This window comes from Syngnathus typhle, linkage group LG4 (genome assembly GCF_033458585.1).
Source record: "Syngnathus typhle isolate RoL2023-S1 ecotype Sweden linkage group LG4, RoL_Styp_1.0, whole genome shotgun sequence".
Taxonomy (NCBI): Eukaryota; Metazoa; Chordata; class Actinopteri; order Syngnathiformes; family Syngnathidae; genus Syngnathus; species Syngnathus typhle.
Window position 1 is genome coordinate 19,048,044 of NC_083741.1, and position 23,530 is coordinate 19,071,573.

A 23,530-nucleotide genomic window follows, 5' to 3' on the forward strand; every position below is an offset into this window, starting at 1 on the left:
CAATTATTTTAAAATGATAGTGGCCTAGTGGTCAGCACAATTCTGAGCTTCAGGTTTCAAATCTTGGCAAATGTAGCTTTTGTTATGTAGAGCCCTATCCTTGCCCCCACGCCCCCCCAAAGACAAAAAAATCCGAGCTCCGCCCATGACGCTTGTCTATACAAAATGGATGTAGAGATGGTAAAGAATCAAACCCTTCCAACATTACACAACAATCCCAAACTCCCCCTCCCTCCGAGCTGCTGGTGGGCCCCGCCAAGTGCGGGGATTCTGCCTGTACTGGGTTATTGATTGGGAACCGGGCTGCAGCTCACCTGCTAATTGAAAGCCGATCGGGGGGGGGCCCTGGGGCAGAGCTGTAAAACAGGCCCCACGTGGCATTAAAAGCTGAAGGCTGACGGGCGACTGTAAATCCAGTGGCGCTAATAGCGCCGCTGTACATCCATCTGTGTGTACATGCACGCAGTGCACATATTGGTGTTTGTTCTGCTTAATGTGCACATATTAACCACAAATGTAAAGTACGTGCGAGTATCTGAAACGTGTGTACGGGTTTGTCTCCCGTGACTGTAAAGTGTGTTTTTAGTCGATAGTTTTATTTCAAGAATAATCTGCGTGGATGTAACTCAAGGCTTCTTTAGACAGCAAACTAGACCGAATCAATAGCGCGTCTGATAGTTGCAGCCAAGTGGTGCACTCCATTTTGCCTCAACTGCTGCAAGATATGATTAATCAACAAGTAATTCCACACATTTGACACAAGTATTAACATTCATTAAATGAGCAATTGCTCATTAAGCTCATTCCGATCTCTTTTGATAGCCCTGATCTTAAAAGTTCATTGTTTTACAGTAAAATTAGGGTTAGGGTTTCAAACTAGAGTTTGAAACTAGGGTCAGGAATTCAATCAAGGGTTAGTGTTTCAAACTAGGGTTACTGTTTTAAGTAACATTTATTTTCCAAAGGTGCGATATGCCACAAAATGCATGTTTAATAAGCCCAAACCAGAAAATCTGAATAAATTAATCACAGTTGCAATATAGGTACAATGATGACTCATTTACTAATTTTGGTAAACGTTCTAATTTTAAGCTTTCGAGGATGCAAAATTTTTTTGGGACATTCCGATCACGTTAAATCCACAAAAGGCTTCTAACGCCGCCATTATATCAGACTCTAATTTCATTGTGTGGTGGAGGGAATGGAGGGTGGTGGGGGGCCCGACTCAGGGGGGTTGGGTCGCGGGCTGTCCTGCAGGACGTCGTGTGGAAACAGAGGTTAATTGGATCGTAATTAGCAGCGGGGTGATTAATTGATAGCGTCAGTACATTTGGATGTTTCCATTGTGGGCTTGGCAAATGAGAGCATGCAAGGCCAGGGGAAGACAGGCAGAGGGAGGAAGATACACCAAGAGTGACATTATATTGATGACATTAACTTCCTGCACCACAACTCTATCCTTAAAAAGCAACAAATGTTGCCCAGTTTACCTTCAATATGTTATAATTAATAACAATATTCATCTAATGGAAGACATTGATCTTGTTCATGATTTTGACATTAATTAAAATCCTTATCAAGCGACTGCAGCATTTTCCCGGAATAGGTTGAATGCCAATGTTCGTCATCTTACTGTTTTAGTTCTCATTTAATATTGTACCTGAAGAATGGTTTAAAAAATAAAAGTCCTGGAACACAAATTGTTAGCCTGTTAGCGGTTATCAATTGAAATAGTGCTTGACTACAGGATAAAGTATAACATCCGTATTATTCTGCCTTCAAACTTTCATTGTCAGGTTGCCATCTTAATCAATGTTCATGTAGTACCAACTGTTAGCTATTAGCTTCAGACTATTAGTACTAATTCATCCTTTTTTTTTACATTCATAAATTCTGTGTTTTTTTTCAGTTAATGATGCAAAAATTGCTCATCATCTCTCATGTGATGCAAATTGTTCATTAAGTACAGGGTCTCTTACGCTCACGAATGTTGCAGTGGTGGTCCATATGAGGATAGAATTAAAATTAATCAAATGTGCCTCCAGTCGGGTCCTATCACACAGCGCCAGACTCCCGCCAATGAGCCCACGTCGCTAAATTTACATTTCATCTTCTTCAGGGGAAAGGTAGTGCAGGGGAGGTGGTACACAATTTTTCGGCCTGCCACTCGCCAAAAAGGTCCTGGAAGGATGCTAACGTTCTCCGGGCCGCACACGGTGAATCGCAGTGAAAACCCACCCGCCCCTTCCCAGGCACACTTTTGATAAATAAGTGGGAGAAAATAGAGGAGATGACAGCAGGGGAAATATTTGCTGTTGTATTTGGAACACTCCTCAGATGCAAAGAATGTGGGTCGGAGTATTTGCGCAGCTGCCTCCCAAGCAGAGTGTTTGAGCGTGTGCCCGCTAGAGTCTATTTGTTAGTCAAAGTCACAGCGCCTGTGTTCTTCAAGATATTCGGGCCTTTGGTTGTGTATTAATCCTACCCGTTCCCTCTCTCTCTTTATATACGTGTATATTTATATAAATATAGGAGTACAAAGGCATTGCAGTGTGTGTGGAGTGCGAGCGATGGGATATATATCTAGGGAAAAGCAAATCCATCTGTCTTTCTTGGATACAGGCACCAGAGACAAGGAAGACAGAGAGGTTCTGGCGCTCGTAGCTTCCTTATCACCGCTCGCTCACCACATGTTCACCAGCTTTCCAGCTTCCATCTTTCAAAGAAAAGTCGAGTCTCCGGAGAAAGCATTTGCATCGTATGCAAATCTGCTATTACCTTTGCCAAGCGTCAAAGTGCAAACGCTAAAGGTATTGTTTGATCGGCGTTTATGTGGAAACAGGGCAGGATTATGCTCAAAAAAATAATCTGCAAGGTTGGCAATTCAGGTGACCTCTCCCAAGGAGTCTATCCCAGCTGACTTTGACAACTTATTTACTGTTTTAAGGTTTTATATATTTCTGTTAACTAAATATAAACTCAAAAAAAAAGAAAACATACTTAGCAAGAGTTCATAACCTCCGGATTTATGCATGGCGCACGCAAGGTTATCAAAACAAAACAGGCAATTACAGCACACTGTAGCATTATTAAAATGCTCCTCTTGGACACAGTGGTACTGTTGATTGTATGTGATTTTTCCCAGTTCATTATACTTGAGGACAGCATGGCATCTCATGCGGAACTATTATGCGGAGAGTGGTAAATAATGGGTCTAAAAAAAAAAATGTCCTATTAAACTCGGCTGAACTTGGAGGGCGACGGATGAATGAACATAACTGTGTGTTTTTACATTTGTGTACCTCGCGTGGATGCTAATGGCAATCGGAACGCTTACAGATGAATAGCGCCATGTTTTTGTGTGTGTATTAAAATGCAACATTATTGGGGAATAAATTGGACTCAGAATTACAAATCACCTCAACCTTGCAAATGTGTACGCTGGACAGTTTTAAAAGTAATAGTAGAAGAAGCTTATAAAAGCATCAATCACGTCAAACACCATCATTCACATTTCTATTCGGTAAGTTGTTGCCTCTGCTATTATGGCAGCTGTTGTTTCATACGTTCCCCAGGCATGTCGTGTTTCTATTAGTCGGCATTTATAATGTAGAAATATAATTATTGTAACAGGGTGTCGAACAACGAGGCTGAGTTGACAAATAGTGACACAAAAACGACTGTACTGTCATAGTGTACCATCCTGAGTGTTTGTGATTTGTTTATAGTATTTCTAAAATGATTTAAAATCTAAACAGAACTGATTTTTAAAAGACATTATATCGACTGCTAAAACCCCCCCAAAACCTGTCTCGCAAAGTACTCCAATAAGCATGCAGGCTTTAAATGAATTAAATTTACAGGGATTCTACTGAGTGCCTTGTAAAGGATTCAATTGGTGATTACAGCCTTCTGCTTTGAATGCAACGGCTGATAATGGACCCATATACTGTATTTGGGACAGATGTTTGATGAGAATGCCTGTTTAGTAACAAGCGCCAACCCTGGGGGAACTTTACGTCCTCTCCTTATAAAAATAGAGGTCCAAAGAAGAAAACAGAAGCTTTTTCTTCAGGTTTCTGGTAAACAAAGTCTTAGCTGAGTGCAGTTTAAATTCACACATCATTAGTATGCAAATAGTGAGCTCAGACTGTGTTTAGACAGCGCCAGTGGACCGTGTTTCATTTGATTACATGATGTCCCTCAACGTTGCTCACCGGGCCCAGCGGCTTTTTTTTTCATCTGTCCCGTCGTTGACCCTCCGTTTCTGTCAAACGACCCGGCCGTGACACAGTTGCGCCGGCTCGTTCGGTACCCACATTGCCAACGTCCTTCCTTTGCACTCATACTGCATTTGTCAGTTTTGTTCTCCTGCTACTTAGCCCTGAGCTCCCTTTTTTTCACTTCAGATAATTCTGAAAAAAAGACAGGATTAAACACAATAAAATAATTTAGCATTCAGCTAAACCTTCCCAGAAACTTTGCATGACTTCACCGTACAAAAACGTGGAGGAAAAAGTCAAAGAACGAGTTCCAGCTAGCTAGCTAGCTACTTAGCTAACTACGAATATGCTTTATGCCAGCCAAACGGAGCAGGAAACAGTCAAGTGAACACGCCATTTGGGAATTCATCCATCTTTTTTCTATTCCGCCTATCCATTGCAGGGTTATAGCCCATCACATTAAACTTGGGAGGCCGAGAAGTAAGATACCCCCTGGACACATTGCCAGGAGATTCGTCGAATCTTTGGTGGCTGAAAAACCAGCAATTCAATTAAAGGTTCGAGAAAAATACGCTCTGCAAGTCATACAGAGTCCAATAGCCTAATAACATTGTAGCAAGATGAGAAAAATCAAAGCACTTAGACTTCAGGCTATGTTGTTCGATGAAAAAGGACCAGAGTTTGGTTGCAAATTGGAGAGGTCGTATGTAGCATGAGAAAAGCTCCCGAATCATCCTGTAGATGGTGATAATGTGCATTACAAAGGATAACCGTCAAATGTGTGCTGCCCCCAACCAGAAATATTCCAGAAATGCCACCAAAATCTAAACCACAATTGCATGGCTTCATTCTTTCTTCAAACCATCCACAGAGTTTGTTAAAAAATAAAAACATTAATAATTCACCTCACAAGGAAGTATCACTACAGTGTAAGGTTTTAGAGTTGCCAGATCTTACCAGGGAAAAGAACAGAGGCAGCTGAATAATTTAAAGAAGAAATACGTGTTTTTGTCACGTTTTAAAATGTTTATAGTGTCATGTGACATACTTTTGTCATAACCCCGATGATCACGAATAACAGTTAGCTTTTTCACCCCAATGTTTAGCTTAACTAAAACTTAAATTATTATAAATAAATATGTAAATTATATTATATATATGTATAGTATATATATATGTATAAATTAAACTTCCTGCTTCTTATAAACAAACCCTGTTGCCCTCTATTGTGGGGCTGTCCAACACAAATTTGAGTTTGCGTTACCACAACGACTGGGGGAGGCGCTCGGGAGTTGAATGACGCCAGCCAATTCAGAACCTGAATAGCTTTATTGTCATTGTACCGCAGGGTGCAACGAAATGGAACCGACACCGCCCATCCAAGAGCCGTGGAAAAAAAAACAATGACCACCAGGGGGATACCGAAAGGTAGTCCGCCTTTTACGGTGCCCCATTTTCGCAGATGAAAAGAAAAAACATAAGGGAGCTATAAGGGAAGCACAGTATGGATGAGTATGATATGTAATCTGGAAGAAAAGGCCAAATTGTGGAAAAAAGGAAGCACCCATAAAAACAGTAAAAACATCCATTGTGATTTCTCTGGAGGCCGCGCCTCATCACCGAGCTGCTGAGTTATAATAAATTACATGTCAATTAGTGCTGTGGATCCGTGTGTCATCAAATATACACATTAAAATTTAAAATTAATTAAAATAAAAAATAAATATTAAATGCAAAAAATATGTAACATATAATATACTACATATTATATTAAAAAATAACATTTTATAATGTACACCCTCTAAGTTGACTGTCCTTCAATCACACTTTGAGCTTGGCAGAGGTAATGATGGAGACATGCCCTTGCGGATGAGCGGCGTAAATTCTCCTTTGCGTTCATCCGTCTTTCCCTCACATGACGACTGCGCTGTCGCCGAATCAATTGCGGGAGGCAAGCGAAACATTAATTTGGGGAGGGGATTCTCGGCACGGGCTTTGGTTGACTTCCTTGGCGACATAGAGCTGAAAATCGGAAGGACGCAAATAGCCCGCTGGGCCTCAAGATAATGGTCCTATGCACATAAATTATGGCAGGAGCAGGATGGCATTTGACAAGCAGCGGTAACTTACTATTATTGCCTGCAACCCATGATGACAATTCCCGCACTAGCCAACAGGTCGGAGCGATGTAATATGCATGGGATTCATGCAAATGCTTCCAACGCACGTCAAGAATATTGCCGCCACTGGCTAGAAGCCTTGTATCTTGGAAAAGCAGCCTCACTGTCAACCATGCATCATATTGTACTTTATGAATAGATTTGGAGCCCCCCCTCCCTCTTTTCCCCAGGGGTGGGGCGGGGTCGCACAGCTGGCAACCCCCCTATAAAGAGCCACATAAACTTTGCCGCCCAGGTAGACGCCTGGAAATTACAAGCGGGGCTTACGAGGGTGCCCTGGAACAGCAGGGATCTAATCTCCCAAAGCCAGCATCACCGCTTCCGTGAATAGTCAACGGCGTCACAATAAAAAAGTGGCATCATCGCCACCAAGCGCATTACGGCTTAGTGGAGACACATCACTTACATTCCCGCCACAATGGGGACTCCTAACCTTGTGAAGAGTGTTGTTCTCTTCTGGCTATTTATGCCCTACTTTTTTGCACGGCTCGCCGTCGATGCCGAAGAGCCGTCATGGCACGCCGCCGCCGATATATTCGAGGCTAATGGCGAAACGGCGGGGGCACCCTGACACCCTAATGGTGCTGATGGTTAATGTTTTCATTTGGATTGAATGGGAAAAGTAGTAGCCACATGCAAAGGGCATTTGGTCCGAAGACCGTTTCAACAATAGCATTCATGCAGAGCAAAGATGAGTAGACGAGTAGACGAACTGATGTTGACCATTGTGTATGTAATTTTACACGCTAATATTTGCATTACGAGTGTATGCAAATTAACCGACTGTTTAAAGTGTGTGTGTGAAAGGACAGTTGGATGTTTACGCCGTGTGAATGAATGTGGTGGACCGTTGTTGGTATAAATCTTCAACATATAAACAATGACCAGAAAATAACGTCACGGAAAGTGAAAAACGATTTAAAAGAAGTGAATGGACATAAACGGTCAGTTTACTTGTTCAAAAGAGAGGTAGGAAGTAGGAAGAAGTTATAAAATTTTCATTCGGCTACATTTGACTCAGATCTGATTGTCTGGAAAGGATCGGCAAAATCTGGCATCTGGAATGATGTCATAACTTGCTGATCGATAATGACAATTAATGATGTCATCGAGCAGATCCGCAAAATAAGACAAGGCAATCTCGTTCACTTCAGGGACATTTTGTGCTGCTAGAGTTAATTTTCCGAAGTTTCTCAGCATTTTCAGTGTTTCTCAGATTTATTTTACAATCCCCCAATATTTGTGAATAATTTGTTTTGTTTTCTTAGTGGGTGTTGCATTCCCAAAAGCATATATACAAATTATTTTTACACACATCAACATCCGTGTGTGTGTGCGCATGTGAACGAACAGACCGATACATCCGGAGATGTTTCCTATATTCCCATCTTTACCTTGCCCCCCAGTCTTTGTGCTGCCTCATTATTTGTCTGCAGGGTTTTCATTAGATTCCCCAACTAGCAATTAGCGCTCCTCTCCGAAGCAGAGGTGAAACAGTGGCACTCGATGCCCCTTGCCTTTTATTGCATGGTTAAGTAGACTTCATGCGGCTATTAATAACACCGCCGCTATAGCTTAGAAAAATATGCACTTTGGCTAACTAGGTTATTGCATTGTTTACTTTGCCTCAAAACATCACAACGAACAAATGTACCTCCTGTCCTTTCAGTCTTATTTCCTTCCTTCTCCAAAGCTCCATTTTTTCCCCCAGTTTGGGTACAAAGAGATGCAGAGAGAGGAAAGTTAATTAGAAAGACGTCCACAGAGGGGAGAAAGGAAGTGGGGGTGTGTTTTTGGTAATGGAAAAGGAGCTCTGCATGGAAACAGATGGGCCTGAATTTATTAACTTGCAGGAACGCTTGAAGGAAGCTGCCGCGACCAGAAGAGAGCAGACCAGACGCCAGGCCGGTCAGTGTCTGGACCCAAACGCTCGTAGGAGGCTCAGTACAGGTTGGGGCTGTCTGGCACCCAAAAATAGAACGCAGATTTATCTCCGGAGTGTTGCAAATGACCCGTCAGTGCGGAACAATGGATGCAATCCGCCTCACTGGTTGACATCCTTTAGTACACAATTTGACAGCCGAGACGAGTAATGGAGTCTTTATTCGCGTCAAAAGTTAGTTTTTGGATGTGAGGGGACTCAATTTTTTACACTCTGGATGCGCTAAACACTCAAAGACAAAAAATATAGCAGGCGATGGGTAGAGTGGAATTGAGTGAGTGGGCTGTAAACAAAAGAATATCTTCAAGAACGGAACCTTTGCAGTACAAGCAGAAGCTAAACCCACACTGCCTGCATCAAATTTAGCTACACAGCTACACAATCATATTGACTTTTAGGCTAATAGACTCTAAATCAGGGATGAGCAACTTAAATCCTGGAGGGAACCCATAGCAATTTCCTAATCAGATGTATGACAGAAATGCTCTTTCAAATATTGACAAAATGGATGCAAAACACATTTCATTTTTGACAATATATTTTTCAATACATGTATAAAGGATGCACCATCTTCCTAATTTGACAACAACGGGTTTGAAGAAATAAACAAAATAACCAATAATTGAATTAATGTTTTTTTTTGTTTAAGTGCAAAGGGCTCTCTTCCATAAAAAGTACCATTCCGGGATGGCACAAAAATGATGAGAAAAAAATGAGATTGATTTTCTTTTCTCCAAAATTAACCAGTGGTGATTGGTGGTATTACTATTTAAAATGAGTCAAAAATCTTAAAGCTAAATGGGACATATTGTTTGCATATTTGCTTCATATTCTTAGTCAACCATGCTAATAAGTTTGCCTTCTGGTAGAAGTACCATGTATCTACCGTATATACGTATTTATCCATCAGTATACAGTCAGTAGTTGTAAAGTTTGGCAGAGCTCCCGTGCGCTCTCCCTCGACACTCTTACTGTTTACATTTGGCAGAGTGCTGTAAGCATTTAGCAGCCTCAACTCTAAAGTGTGCACTTCTACTTCCCCATTGAACTCTCCCCACTTCCTGTAAATTAGACGGCTACACTTGGTTCCGGTCCAAACCTTTTGCTTGTAACTGCACACGGCTACCCATTGCATGTGAATATGCTAAACAATAAAAACAGAAAAAAAGAAATGTGGTCCTAGAGGGATTACAAATGCGGTGAAAAGCACGTTATCTTGCAGGAAACTGGCTGCTGCCGCGCTTAGAAGAAATCCACAACAGCCCGCAGCCTGCTCCGCATCACAACAACACTCTTAATTGTAGCATCTCCAAAACATCATTTTAAGTCAATCTTATTGCCAATTCTACTTTCGCCTTGGGTTACACATTAGCTCATCATTTCACAAAACACCCAGCGGAGCAATTGGTGTGTAATTTGCTGCCATAGCAAGGTGTGAGAAGCTGAATTATAACCGTAATTTAGCAAATGGAGTTCAATGATCTATTATAAAACTATATGTTTTGGCTTGGCACCTTTCATCAGGCGTGGAGGAGGAAAAAGAAGTCAAATAAAATTTTCATAAAGAGTGAAATATGGAAAAGGAACGCTTTTTATGGCCAGGCGCGTGTGCGTCGGTGCGGTTTAACGGGACTTCGTGTGGAAGTGTGACAAACCACGTGTGTGTGTGTAAAATACATCCATTCGACAGCGAAAACAAACAATTGTTATCTTTCAAGCTCAATAAAGAACATGCCGGATGCAAGAACACGGCTGCGAAAGGAAACTTGTTTGACAAGAAGGAGAAAATGGGCAGATTACAGTTTACAAGCTTCTGTTTAAATGCGATAGAAAAAACATTTTTGTGATAGAAAAACAATGAGATGTGCGATCTGCGATCTTTAACCTTTTGTCTATTTATTCGCCACACAAAAGGGATTGTTTACTGGTTTTGATTCTGTCATCCCTTTCAAAAATTTTTTGAAATTTTGTCACGTTCAACTTGAGATGTTCAAACTTATCTTAAATGCAAACTTGAGCCACGTTTGCGTTCAAGTACGATTCAAGGACTTGAAATTTCTTACTAAATTTCCGCTGAATTTTGACCCAATGGAAAACCAAAAATTTGGTGTCATGGAATTTTGCTGATTCTAAGACCTTCTAGATTTTAACACAAAAAAATAATAAAAAAATAACTAGAAAACTTGTGCAGTTTGAAAAGTTGGACGGAAAAACAGACTCGAATTTTTTTTCCACACAATGTTAGTGCTTTATAAAGAAGCTTCTTGGTCTATTGAAGTCTTCTTTTTCATCTCCATGATATAAACCACATAGCAGTCAGACCTGTTCAGTCGCTTCAGCCCATTTTTAGTCTCACTTTGTCACATTATGGTTGTTCGCATTAAATTTGAGGAAACATTCCTTTTTCTTTTGTCTAAAACTGTCGCAAGTGTAAAGTGGAGACACCCCCCCGGAAACATTCCGTTAATGGTGGGTCTTTAAGGCACCACAGAGTTGTCACCGGCGTCTATTTTTACTTTGGCGGGACGAACGGGGCGGCATCCGAAGCTCACGGCGTCGACACACAAACGTTGACGCTTCCCGTCGCCTTAGCAAGCGGCTCACAAGCTGCTCTTGCCTTCCTCTCACGCCGCATGGGCGAGCCTTAAATAAAGCGGCGGGCTCCACACTAAATCTATTTTTCATTAGCTTTTAGCACTGCGCTGTGCGCGTTCTTTGATTCCATGCTGCAGCTTTTGACTCTGCTCATCGTTTGGACTCTGATGAAATCTTTTTTTAAACTATACAGGCAATGTTTTAAGTAAGCTGAGAAGCAGTCTTAACGCTTATGCAAGCAGAAAATGATAGCTAAGTCCTAGTTGACGTTGAGTAATTAAAATGTATTACATTTCTATTTTGTGTTTGCTTTTTTAAATAATGTGTTCATTGATTTAGATAGATAGATAGATAGATAGATAGATAGATAGATAGATAGGTAGGTAGGTAGGTAGGTAGGTAGGTAGGTAGGTAGGTAGGTAGGTAGGTAGGTAGGTAGGTAGGTAGGTAGGTAGGTAGGTAGGTAGGTAGGTAGGTAGGTAGGTAGGTAGGTAGGTAGGTAGGTAGGTAGGTAGGTAGGTAGGTAGGTAGGTAGGTAGGTAGGTAGGTAGGTAGGTAGGTAGGTAGGTAGGTAGGTAGGTAGGTAGGTAGATAGATAGATAGATAGATAGATAGATAGATAGATAGATAGATAGATAGATAGATAGATAGATAGATAGATAGATAGATAGATAGATAGATAGATAGATAGATAGATAGATAGATAGATAGATAGATAGATAGATAGATAAAATGAAAATAAATAAAATAAATAAATAAATAAATTGTGTTTGGCCGGGTAATGAGCGTTAAATTGTTGAGTAATCAGTACAGAATCTGGATGAAGGGATGTCTCTGTCAAAAAAAGTTTTAAAAAAATATCTGTTTGTGTCTCCGTTTTTCAAGCAATGGTGTCGCCGTCGGTGCCGTTGACCCTCCACTCCCTCATCTCCGTGTAAAACTTTTCAAGTTGTCAACGTCTCTGCACCAATGTCACCAAGACAAACCCGCTCCATTTCAATTCACAGCCTGTAGTTCTGAAAACCTTTGTACTCATAAAACTGCGCAGCCGGCAAATACGTCGCTTTGTGACTGTAAAGGCATCGCATGGGTCCTCCAGAGGACCTTTTTACATGCTGTATTTTCATTATTGTATAATGATTATTATGAAGAGATAAAGCCACGCTGCTAAAAGAAATAATGGTCGATTTGAAATCCAAGGACACTGCGGCGTCTCTCCATATTGCTTGACTCTAATTTCATAAAAAAAAAAAACATCTGTTAAATGATGCCTCGGCAAATTGAAAGAGCCATTTTATTGGAATGCTCTCCGAATGTCGGTGACATTGCGCTGATGTTATTGTTGGTAATGGCGAGCTCAGCAGGGTGTTTATTTGAGGAGCGCTTGGCCTGACAGCTCTTGGCAAGTGTTTTTTTTCCAAGCTGTTGTTTCCCAGACTTTGGCCCGCGACCAAAAGAATTAAAGTCCTAAGCGTCTGTATATTCAAATAAAGGCCTTGATTACAAGTGCGATTTGTCACCGTGATTAATTTTTGTGTGGACTGACTGGAGAAACAGGTTGTGTTTATTAAATATGGTGCGGGGTTTATCTTCTTGAAGCTAGTTTGTCCTGGATTGATTCAAATGAATAAAGTACAGTAACAGATAAAATAGAAAATAAAAAGTTCATTTGTTACTTTTTTTTTCTTTAACCCTTGTTTGAAACATTTGGAGGTTCAACTAAATCAGATCAAAGCAAGGCTCGATACGAGCGACTTTGACAAACAGAGAGGCAACAACAATTTAATGCATCCCTGATATATTACGCCACATTCCTCCAAGATGTTCCCCGTGCGAGTTTTATTTTTAATGGTATTATAAAACACGGCGTGCGCATAAGAAACAGAAAAAAAAAAAAAGCAAAACTTTTGTGAAGTGAAGTTACAGATGCTGCTCGTAACGCAGCCGTGGGTACTTTTCAAATCTATATCAGGGGAATTGAGGTTGACAAAAAAAAAAAATGCCATCAGGTTTGCAACAACAGCCTCAGGGAAGGGGACTGGGAGGAGCTTGTAAAAGCTAAACACAACACAAGCAGACACAAAACAAAGGTGGGCCTGCTTGCTTTTGTTTGTTATGTTTTAAATATTTTAGACGTTATCTTGAAAATAAGGAAAGGGAATAAGATGACCTCAGAAAAACTACATAAGCACGAAAAGAGTATGCAAAGTGAACGCCTGAGTTGGGATTCGAACCCAGAAGCCGCCATGGGGCGGACCCGCCAACCACTAGTGAATTCTGCCTCAACCCAACTCAAAAATCTTAATGAGGAAAGTCTACAAATGATCAATGCATACGGTGAAACATGGGAGTAGATGAGCGACGTTAACATTCCGCATAAAACATGAGTGGATGTCTGTGCATATCAAAATTCAAGTGCAAACAGTGAGTGAGTAGTCAGAGGGAGCATTTGTATTTTGGGGATTCATTAGCATCCAGGAAAAGGACGTCTCACTACGATCCACTGACCTCTCATTTGTTTTGTTTTTTCCATTTCATTTATTCCCTACCTTGTAATCACGAGCTCATCATTATTCACCGAAACGTGAACAACACACCGCCACACAGAGCGCATTCATATGAGGGAGGGGGGGATAGAATAAAAAGTCCAAATAACAATGAAACTAAAGATAATTTACAAAAACATTCTTCAGCATTCCCCCACGCTTCCCTTTTCCCATTTGGCTAAGTATAACTGGCAAGTCTAATTACCTCAGATGCTAAATTCACTCATGGACAAAACTGCTGAGTGCATTTCAACACTGTTGCTAACCAAAACAGCAGCACTTCGCGATGTGTAAAAAGGTCTGTCTCTCTGATGAATTTCAGTGCCAAATAATTTTATGTTAATTTGTTCTTTTTTCCAGTTGACTGGTGTGTCCTCGTTCCACAATTTGCCATGTGTGTTTGTTATGTTATGTCATGTTAAGCCACACTGCTGTGGCCCTAAGAAAAACATTCCACGAAATTGTTTTAGTCGCAAATGATGACATCTGAGTGATAATTTATACATCCAGCCTAGCATTCAGAATACCCCCCCTCAGGCTATGAGGTTTCTGGCCCCTTCTGTTACTCCGCACACAAAAACTACTGTCACACCTCTTAGTGCATGCGGCATGAATATCAATGATTGCTCCCCCTTTCGAACCTAGGGCCAGTGGAAAAATGTTCATGCATGACGACGCACCACCTGGCACCATATTCCCCCTTTAACGCCGTAATGAAAACACAGTATCAAGGAATTGTGCGTGACACATACATATATTGTGACGTTACAATAAGTCACCTTGACGGCCGCGCTATGAGTCATTCTAATATTCTGAACAGCCGAGCTTTGAATGTTACCAAAATGATTTTTGCCTATGAGGCTCGGAGCTAATGGCTGAAATGGACGTTTTCCATCCAGAGTTAATTTGAGTGAAACGCGGCTCTCGGTGAGCGGGCACCTCATGGGATTTTTCTTTCTTTCCATGTCAAATTCATACAAGCATTCCGAGTTTTCCTTTTGAGGCTGAAAGGGGAACAATTGGCATGTAAAGAAGCCAAGAAGAAGAAGAAGACAAGCTTGCTCGTCTTCCAACAAAGATGACACGAACACGCCAGCCGCAATTGACGAACAAACCTGCGGCTTCAAAGTCTTCGCAGATGCGAGGGCAAACCATACCGCAGGAGGAAGAGGAGGAAGGAACACAACGTAAGTTAAATACAAAAGAAGAAAAATCTGAGCGCAGAAGCCATTTTCGGAGATGCTCGACGAAGACATAATTGCATAGAAAATGAATACATTTACAGAACAAAGCCACAGCCAGATGTTAGTTTCAATCTGGGAGGACTGTCGTCCCAAATGAATGCGCACATTGACAGTTGACACGCACACACACACACATTTGCAGTTTTTCTAGTTATGGTCAATTTTTGGCTTTGTGTTACACAGTCACCATTGCACTATAAGCCATTTGTTGAATGGGACAAATTACTTAAACGGGAACACGTTAAACTCGTGAGTCAAGATGAAAAAAATAAAATAAAATACATTAAAAAATAAATAAATAAATGAATGCTGTCTTTTCATACAAATTACGAGCAAGGAGGCCTAAACGTATTATGCTTGCCTTAATGTGAGCTGTCTGATGGTGATTTATTATCTTCAATGGGCCATTTAGCAAATGATAGCAAATGAATTTTCATCTGTCACCATATAAAAATATATATACGTTTAATGACACAAATGGGCAAACAAATTCAAGGATATTCAAGCAGAGCACACGCGTCACTGCTTTGTAAGCTAGCATGCGTCGCTCATTAGTAGCGCTTTTAATTGACTTGCGACATGCAATCAATTATTGATACATGATCCGACGCCATTGCATCTAACTTAATTACCCGTATCAGCGTGGGGGCCTCACTGCCCTCGTATTGACGCCATATCCCCGACTGCGCTAATTATTAGCATTCTCCACGTGTGGCTCGCGCGCTCATGCCGACAGGTCACGTGCAGGTTTCTATCACCTGCTAACGATTTTGCGTGGCATCGTTGAAAATAAGGGCTTGAATTGACTTGAATCAAATACAAGGAAAGTAAGGGTGAGAAACATACAGCTTGTTGCCCATACACAGACCGCCACAGCAGCTGGCCCGGCCCGCTGTGCAACGTGGACAATTCAAGTTAACATCAAGTTATTCTGTGCTAACATTCTGGAGCTCTACTCTAAATATGTGATGCTCTTTATCTGCAGACCTTGTTGGGAAGAGTTCCAAACATGTCTGTCTGTGTATAAATTGGTGTGCCATACGACATTTGTCTTTATTTTCATTCCTTCTTTGGAGGAGTCCATGCCTGCTTGGTTGTGACTCAATTAGTTATAAAATAATAATGAATAATTAATTATAAAATAAACACATGAATTTATTTGATGGTAATGTAAACAGTGTCTAAATAAATAAATAAATAAATAAATAAATAAATAAATATTCAGTGTTTATGATAAGGTTTTATCTATTTGCTTATATTATAATAAATAAAAAGTACAAAGGTAAATTATATTGATATGTACATTATTTAACACAATACACAAAAATATTATATTAACACAAAAATTATATTGATATGTAAATTATTTAACACAATAAAACATAACGGGTAAACTTTTATTTAAATATCTAACTCTATCTGTATACTGTATATAAAAACACACTGACAGAAAAGCGGTGGAGTTTACAGTACTGTTTGCCTTCTGTGTTAGACCCCGCCCCTTGTCACTCCCCGCTCTCCTATTGGCTCAGAGGGCGGGCGCTTGTTATATGCAAATGAGACGGTGGGGGGCCGCGTCTGTTTGTAAAAGTGACGTCACGACAAACGACGGCGAAGGGGAGTAGAAAGGGAGGGGAGGGGGGAAGGGGGATTTGAACGTAATAAAAAAAGAAAAGCAAAAGGGAGGTGGGGGGAGAGCGAAAGAGCGAGAGAGAGAGAGAGAGAGAGAGCGAGAGAGAGAGCGAGAGAGAGCGAGCGAGAGAGCGAGAGAGCGAGAGAGCGAGAGAGCCGAGCCCCGCCGGCGGCCCATTGAGGAAAGATGGCCACAGTCAGTGCAAACGGAGTGCTGCGGGAGAATGGATTCAGCACCACGGACAGCGGCGGCAGGATGAACGGGCTCGGCCTCGGTAGTCAGAACACCATCCCCATGAAGGACCACGACGCCATCAAGCTCTTCATCGGCCAGATCCCACGCAACCTGGAGGAGAAGGACCTCAAACCGCTCTTTGAGGAATTCGGCAAGATTTACGAACTCACGGTACTGAAAGACAGGTTTACCGGGATGCATAAAGGTTGGTTCTGGATGATTTTACTTATTTGGTGTAACTGAGCAAACTGTGACCTCATTTTGTTTTTTTTGTTTTATTTATTTATTTGTTGGGGAAGCGCTGAGGAGCGGAGCGAACTATTTAACACGTGCATGTGGTTTGAAGTGTGTTGATTGCATGAGCACGTGAAGGCAGCTACACGCCTTTTGTGCGCGCATGTGTGTGAGCGGGTGCGCGTGTGTGCGTGTGTGTTTACGTTGACAATCATGAGGTGTAAGGGGGCGGGACCCCGCTGAGATACTCGTGCGGCTTTGCAACGCGGCACCCAAAATAGATAAAAGAAATGGATGGTGGTAAACTTTTAGGGCAGGGTTCTCACTGTACAACCATTTTTCAATCATACTAAGACGCGCGCACGCATCCACGGACGCGCGCATACGCACAATAAGTCAACAATAGATGCTGCGTGAACTTTTAGTAGGGGTCTAAATGTTTTTATTTCCCAGCACCCCCTCACGCACAAATCCGCATTTTTATGTCAGTGGTGTTTATTTAGTCAACTGCAGATGATAGAAGAAATTATTTATCTAGGACAAATCATTTTCTTTTTCATGATTTTATTTATATGCGGAAAAAAAACGCCAAAAAATGAAGGCAGACTGGGTGGAGCAAATATGTTATAAAACTCCTCGGGACATAAACCTGTAGCGATACACACAACAGTGTGGCGTTACCACATATCATAGTGGCTGTCTCTAAATAAGATCACTTTTATTACTGTAGAGAGAAGAAGGCAAAGGAATGCCATGAACTAAGGCAGACTGGGCATGTCGAATAAGTCACGTAACTCCCCCTAACATAAACACACACACAACATTGAGTACACGTCAGTCAACTGGAAATCAGAGCATATGTAAAGATGCCTTCCCAACATAACATATGATCAGGAAACTCATTCCGCACTGAAATTCATGAGAGGCAGAGCTTTTTACAGATTGGTAGTCCTGCTGTTTTGGTTAGCAATTGTGTTCAAATGGGCTCCGCAGTTTTGTCCATGAGTGAATTTAGCATCTGAGATAATTAGACTCGTCAGTGTTATTTAACCTCATGGGAAAATGCAGCCGTCTTTTGGGGTGTGGCATTAACTAGTCCCATATTAGCATGGTGGCCACATATTTTGCACCGCACCTTGACTGTTCAGCAGCGTAGTGCTGCAAAACACCGGCGACACGTTCTCCTCGTCGCCTCCGCCGACCGAGAGATCAGTAATCACCTCGTAATTGGGACGACAAGCCGCTGATTACGCGGAGATCGATCACTTCTTAATGATAACCAAAAAGCGAGAGTGCGGGACTTTTTCTAGGCACAGGGAGCCATTAAGTCCAAAGTCCATTAGGCAGAACTTTAATTGCTTTCTGCACTTTTCCTATATGTTCAATGCACGTCTTGTGCCACAATAAATGAAACCCGTGTGAGTTTTTTTTTTTCCCACCAAGAAAACACTTGGTCGATTGTTTCTTTTTCTAATAATTTCAATTATATTTGTATTAATTATATATGATTGTATTAAATTTGTATTTGATTTAATAATAAGCCGTCCATTTCGGTTACCAAATGTGGCCTTAAAGTGGCTCCTTGTCAGTCATTTACAATTTAGTATTGCCATTAACATTCACAATCATTCCTCTCAGCACAAACTGTCAAATTATGTATGATATGTAAGTCGCTGGCTACAGTTCATGATCTTATTGATCGCATTGAGATGAGTTCAGCTCAAGCAGCCTTGAAAAGTCTCCCCGTCCCCTCCTGCACCACCTGTTCCTCCCGCGCCCCACCTCTTTCCCCGCTGTGATCGATTAAAACAATATCTCCCGTTGCCGTTGTTGACGCACCGTCCTCGGCCATCCCTGAATGTCAACACCAAGGATGAGAGAGGTCCGAGTCGGAAAGAGAGTGATAATCCTGCTCCGAAGACGGACCTATGCGGGAGCCCCCCCACCACACCCCCACCTCGAGGTTGCTCTGCGGCGGGCATTCATTCCTGTCAATCCGTCCCATTAGAGATTCAAAGTCACTTTGTGTGCACTTTTAATGGGATTTCACCAATGCATTACAGGGATGAGTTTTTGCTCATGTAACACATGTTCATGTGATAGTACGAACCAGAACAGGATGCAAGAAAATGGGATTAGTGCCTTTAAGGAAAACCAAAGTAGGTGAAGTGAATCGGCGCCCTTTAAGGGACAAATAAAAGATGTCATTGGATAAACGAAGATTATTAAGTATATGTTGTATTAATTCTACAATCATAGTTTTGCTAGTGCTGTTCGGTATTTTATTTTGAAGAGGTGTCCCATATTGAGCAGGTGTGGTAAAAATAATGATGATGGAGTGACCGATCAATGAAAACGGACTGGTTTGGCGTAAAATAATGACGAACTGAGGATGGCCTGGCCACTGGTGAATAACGGACCGGCAAAATGTATTGACTCATGTATTGAATCACTTTAAATAACATTGAGTCTTCCAAATGGCCAGACTGGATAGATAAAATCAAGATAAAAACATTTTTAGATTCCCTCAATCAATCAATAACTCCACTTTTATATCTAATTGTCATTACTTGAAGTGTTCTATCCAGACAACATTTCACGTCACTGCAAGTGTGTGTTTGTTGTCAGGTAGTTTCAACAATCTCCTAGTTGTGGGGGGTTGACTTTACAGAACCGGAGGAGGGCATGACGCTCGTCAGCCCAGGTTGCACCGTTTAACATCCATCATTCTGGCCCGGCACTACATTATCATAACGCTTAGTGTCAGCGTCGGAGCCCGTGTGCGCCGCTCAGACATGCTGAATGATGGCGGGGGGGCAAATCCCGTGCTTGAATAGCGTTATTTATCAATCCGTCTGCGATGCTGAGAGGAGACGCACCGCACAGCCCGTACAAAGACAGCCTAAATGTTCTCATCCATTGCCTGCTCATCGGAGGCTCCATGCATGCAATGAATACAGCGAGAAACCCTTGCAGGGATTCCGCCGCCCGCCATTAATAAAACATCCCCGTTCCAAAATACATGACACGGGATGTTTTGTTCATATTACTTTTTGATTTTGTGATTGACGAGCTAAAGCTGGAAGCGTGATGAGTGATGGGTCATGTATGTTGCAGTCAAGTGAACAAGACAGCTTGTGTTATAATGTCCGGAACAGCTCGTTCCAGACCAGAGGAGGTAAAAACACTCAACGGGCGAGGATCTTAGCGGCCATGAGTCATTCAGGGCCATTTAGAAAAATTACATTTAACACAGTATAGACAGAAACCAGCAGCCCAGTACTGAGCTGTTACTGGTCCTAAATTTAAAAAAAGAAAAAGTGGGTTGCATCAGGAAGGGCATTCGGCGCTAAAGCGTGCCAAACAAATCATGCGAGTGACTCACTGTCACGACCCCAGATGGGACAAAGTGAAAGTTACAACGATAACAATCAGTAAAATACATTTGCACTAGACTGGAAAACTCAAGTGTTGATTTCTGCTTACTAATGTTGTCATCTCAAGCTGCTACCCCTCCAAAAACTGAACAAACAACTGGGCTGACTTTGGTGTTTCTGACAGGAATGAAAAGAATGAAAACTGAGTAAACTGAGTCGAACAAAAAAAATAGATAATACATTCAGTCTTAATTCTAATTCTTTTGTCGACAAGGGTTCTTCCAAGAATACCCGGTCCTTCAAAATTTGCCTGATTGTGATTCAATTTGAATCACATTTATTAGCTAGAAAGAGGGGTGATGCTACTGTGTGGTCTGAGGGAGCTGCTGTTCTAGCTAGTTTCAACGAGACAAGAAATAAGGTGTGTAAAGTGTAGCCTAATTCTCAAATCCATGGGGCAATTTGACGAAACTTGTCATTTAAACACCAGGGAATCGTTTTTAATTGTGAAAGGGAAAGAACATTTTCAGAATCTTCAATTATGAACATCTGCTCAACATGTCTGCCTGCATGTAATTGTCAGTTCATAGTTAGTTTTAAAAAAGCAAGGAACTCAGAAAGTAAGTTTTGAAAGTAATCAAACAAATCATGTGGGACTGACTCCACTTTTTGCATTTAAATAGAATTTGTGGGACTTTTGTTGTAATGATGGAAAAGTAAATTGTCGCCACCCCACTTAACCTGCTCATCACAGGACGCTGCCACTTCCTCTGTTCAACAACCGCCACACTTTCTAGCCCTCATTTCCCAGCCTTTGTCCATTTAACTCGACCAACTTGCACGTTTAATTGCTTCAGAAACTTGAAATATTGACGTGAAAGATTGCTTTTTATTGCATCTGCTAGCTGAGAGAGCTTTCCCGCCATATGCTACGCTTTTACATATAATGAACAGATAGTTTGAGTTGACTTAGTTTGTGATCCAATCTGCTTCAAGAGGGAACAGATTTTGTGGCCTTTCCATAACTAATATACTGTCATGATAGGATACACATTTGCCCGGTAGAATTCATCCCCACGTGCCATGTTGTTGCCGAGGCATCATCATTAGTCAATTCACACGTTTTACGCTGACAGCGACAACCTGCCACCAGCTGCTGTACTCGGCTTAAATGTCTCTTCTAAGCCCCATCAATTCTCAAAACAAGCTCTCTCAATCATAGTTCTTTGCGATTAAAATACCAGAACCAAAACTACAATACATAATTGACATGAATCTCACTGGAAGCCTTACAGATGGTCTGAAAATGTAAGTACAAGCAATATTCAAAATGATAATAAACATGGTTTGTGGGATAGTGGATGGAATGTTCAGGAAATGCTGTTTGAAATTAAATCAAGGATGCTTTGCATTTTTAAAGAAGATGGCCAAGATTTAGAGAAGAGCTCAAATTGATTTACATTTAGTTCTTGAAGGAACTGGAGCTAAAGGGTATGTGAAGAATCCCCCGAGTTTTTCATTTTTCTCGCAACCTGTCATTGCATTTTAGTCAGCGATCAACATGTGAATCGCCTCATAAGCAAGACATGCTAATATTTACGGGGATGTTTATTATTCCCAGGGTGAATTCCCTCCCCTGAAGTGAGGCGCGTCCTCTGATGCGTTTCCAATCATCTTATCATTGCGAGTGTTTGTCAAAGCAAAGCACATGTGACATTAAGACAGCCAGGAATCGTCTCCCCTTGCGCCAACTTGCAGTTTTGTAACGCAGAGGAGGATGAAGAGTGTTCCCTCCGCCCCCTCCCGGGTGGCCCCCAAAACTTTTTCCGCTTTGCTCGTATGGCATGCCGTTTCATCAGTGTCTCCTGGGGTGATTTTTCCTTCTGACTAAGTGCCTGGTAGCGGGTGAAGGTTGTCGTGAAAGGGAGCGTTCTTGGCCGAATGCCAGTCACTCGGCTTCAGGGGCGACTATATGCTGGGAGCAAGTTATCATTACCGTGCGTGCGTGTGTGTTGTGCTCCTTCTTCTCTCGTGGGAATGCTTGGCAGCCGCTGTGACATGTAGTAATGGGAAATTATGCTGCACGGTGCAAAACCTGGAGCTGAATGGGGTCACCCACTGTCAGCCGTGCAGCCAACACACACGGCACGCTCCCTGACGGAAGCTGTCGCACATTTGTTAGCGCCTTGTTTACCCGTGCATGTTTACCTCCTGTGACTTTTTTTTTTGCTGAGATGTCTCAAGAGATGATGCAACTTTCATGTCATTGCTGTTGTTTTTTTTTCATTCGAATGACTCATGTGTTTGAAACTACAAAGGGGAAAAAAAGGGCCAGCTCTGACTTGACCCAGTATGGAGTTCTAAATAAAGCTCTTGTTATATGGGGGGGTCAAAATGAGCCTTGTGACTCATCAGTAGTGATCTAAGAGATTTCTAGCAAAGACATAATACGGTTATATAAAATAAAAAATGACGTGAACCCATAATCGGATTTGTTCTGACGGAATCGAATTATTACATTTTAAAATGTATCGTTCATGAATTGTAAAGCACCTCATGTATCCAGATAGATATTGAATCGTTTTTTTATGAACAAGTATAAATTCATCTGATGGTGCTGATGATTTTTTTGTTTCTTTTAATTTTATTCTTAATTAGTTTGTGCTTTGGAGAGCTTTTATTGATACGAAACATGACAAAAGCTACAGCTGTGCTGTACCATACGAAATCGAATCCCACTGAATCTTACTGAATCAAATTGTTCCATGACTCTGATTCAAAAGCAATATCGGACTCTCACTATTTTTATTGTATTAGCTTTGCTGCAATGTACAGTATGCCTTGTATTAAAAAAGTATTTGACAATTTCACAGTATTCAGAAGGAATTTCTGCAGCAAGTCCATTCTTTATTATTTTCAATACTTAGAATGGTGCAATGACATTTTTTCTCTCTCTGCAGGATGTGCCTTTCTTACATACTGTGCCAGAGAGTCAGCACTGAAAGCCCAGAGCGCCCTCCATGAACAGAAGACTCTGCCAGGGGTAAGTTTATCCTTATTGTCCGTGAACCTCAGCTTTTCAAGATGCTGGTTGGCCGGTTTGGCATGGCTGCCTAGCAAACATCATCCCCGTCTGTCTCATGCACATAAGTAGACGCGGCCTATCCCATCTGAGTGAAGATATTTGATCAGCGCTGCTTCATGACATCCGTCCTTCCCCGCGTCCTCTCACAATATGGCAGTCGCAAACACTAATTGCCTTGAGGAATCCCTTTCTCATTATCACATATAATCAAACAGTAAGTATAAACAATTATTTTAA

The 23,530-nt window shown here is 41.5% G+C and overlaps 2 protein-coding genes across 4 annotated transcripts in view; one reads left to right on the forward strand and one right to left on the reverse strand.

Moving 5' to 3' along the window:
• Positions 1 to 23,530, reverse strand: part of slc12a4 (solute carrier family 12 member 4) — a 193,819-nt gene that overhangs the window by 20,605 nt on the left and 149,684 nt on the right. The gene's annotated exons all lie outside the window — the stretch shown is intronic.
• celf6 (CUGBP Elav-like family member 6) overlaps positions 16,550 to 23,530 on the forward strand; it is a 97,399-nt gene continuing 90,418 nt past the window's right edge. For both annotated transcript variants that reach the window (XM_061277539.1, XM_061277540.1), the window contains exons 1-2: positions 16,550 to 16,802; positions 23,169 to 23,251. In XM_061277539.1, coding sequence (XP_061133523.1) covers positions 16,550 to 16,802; positions 23,169 to 23,251 — 336 coding nt within the window. The remainder of the gene's footprint in view (positions 16,803 to 23,168; positions 23,252 to 23,530) is intronic.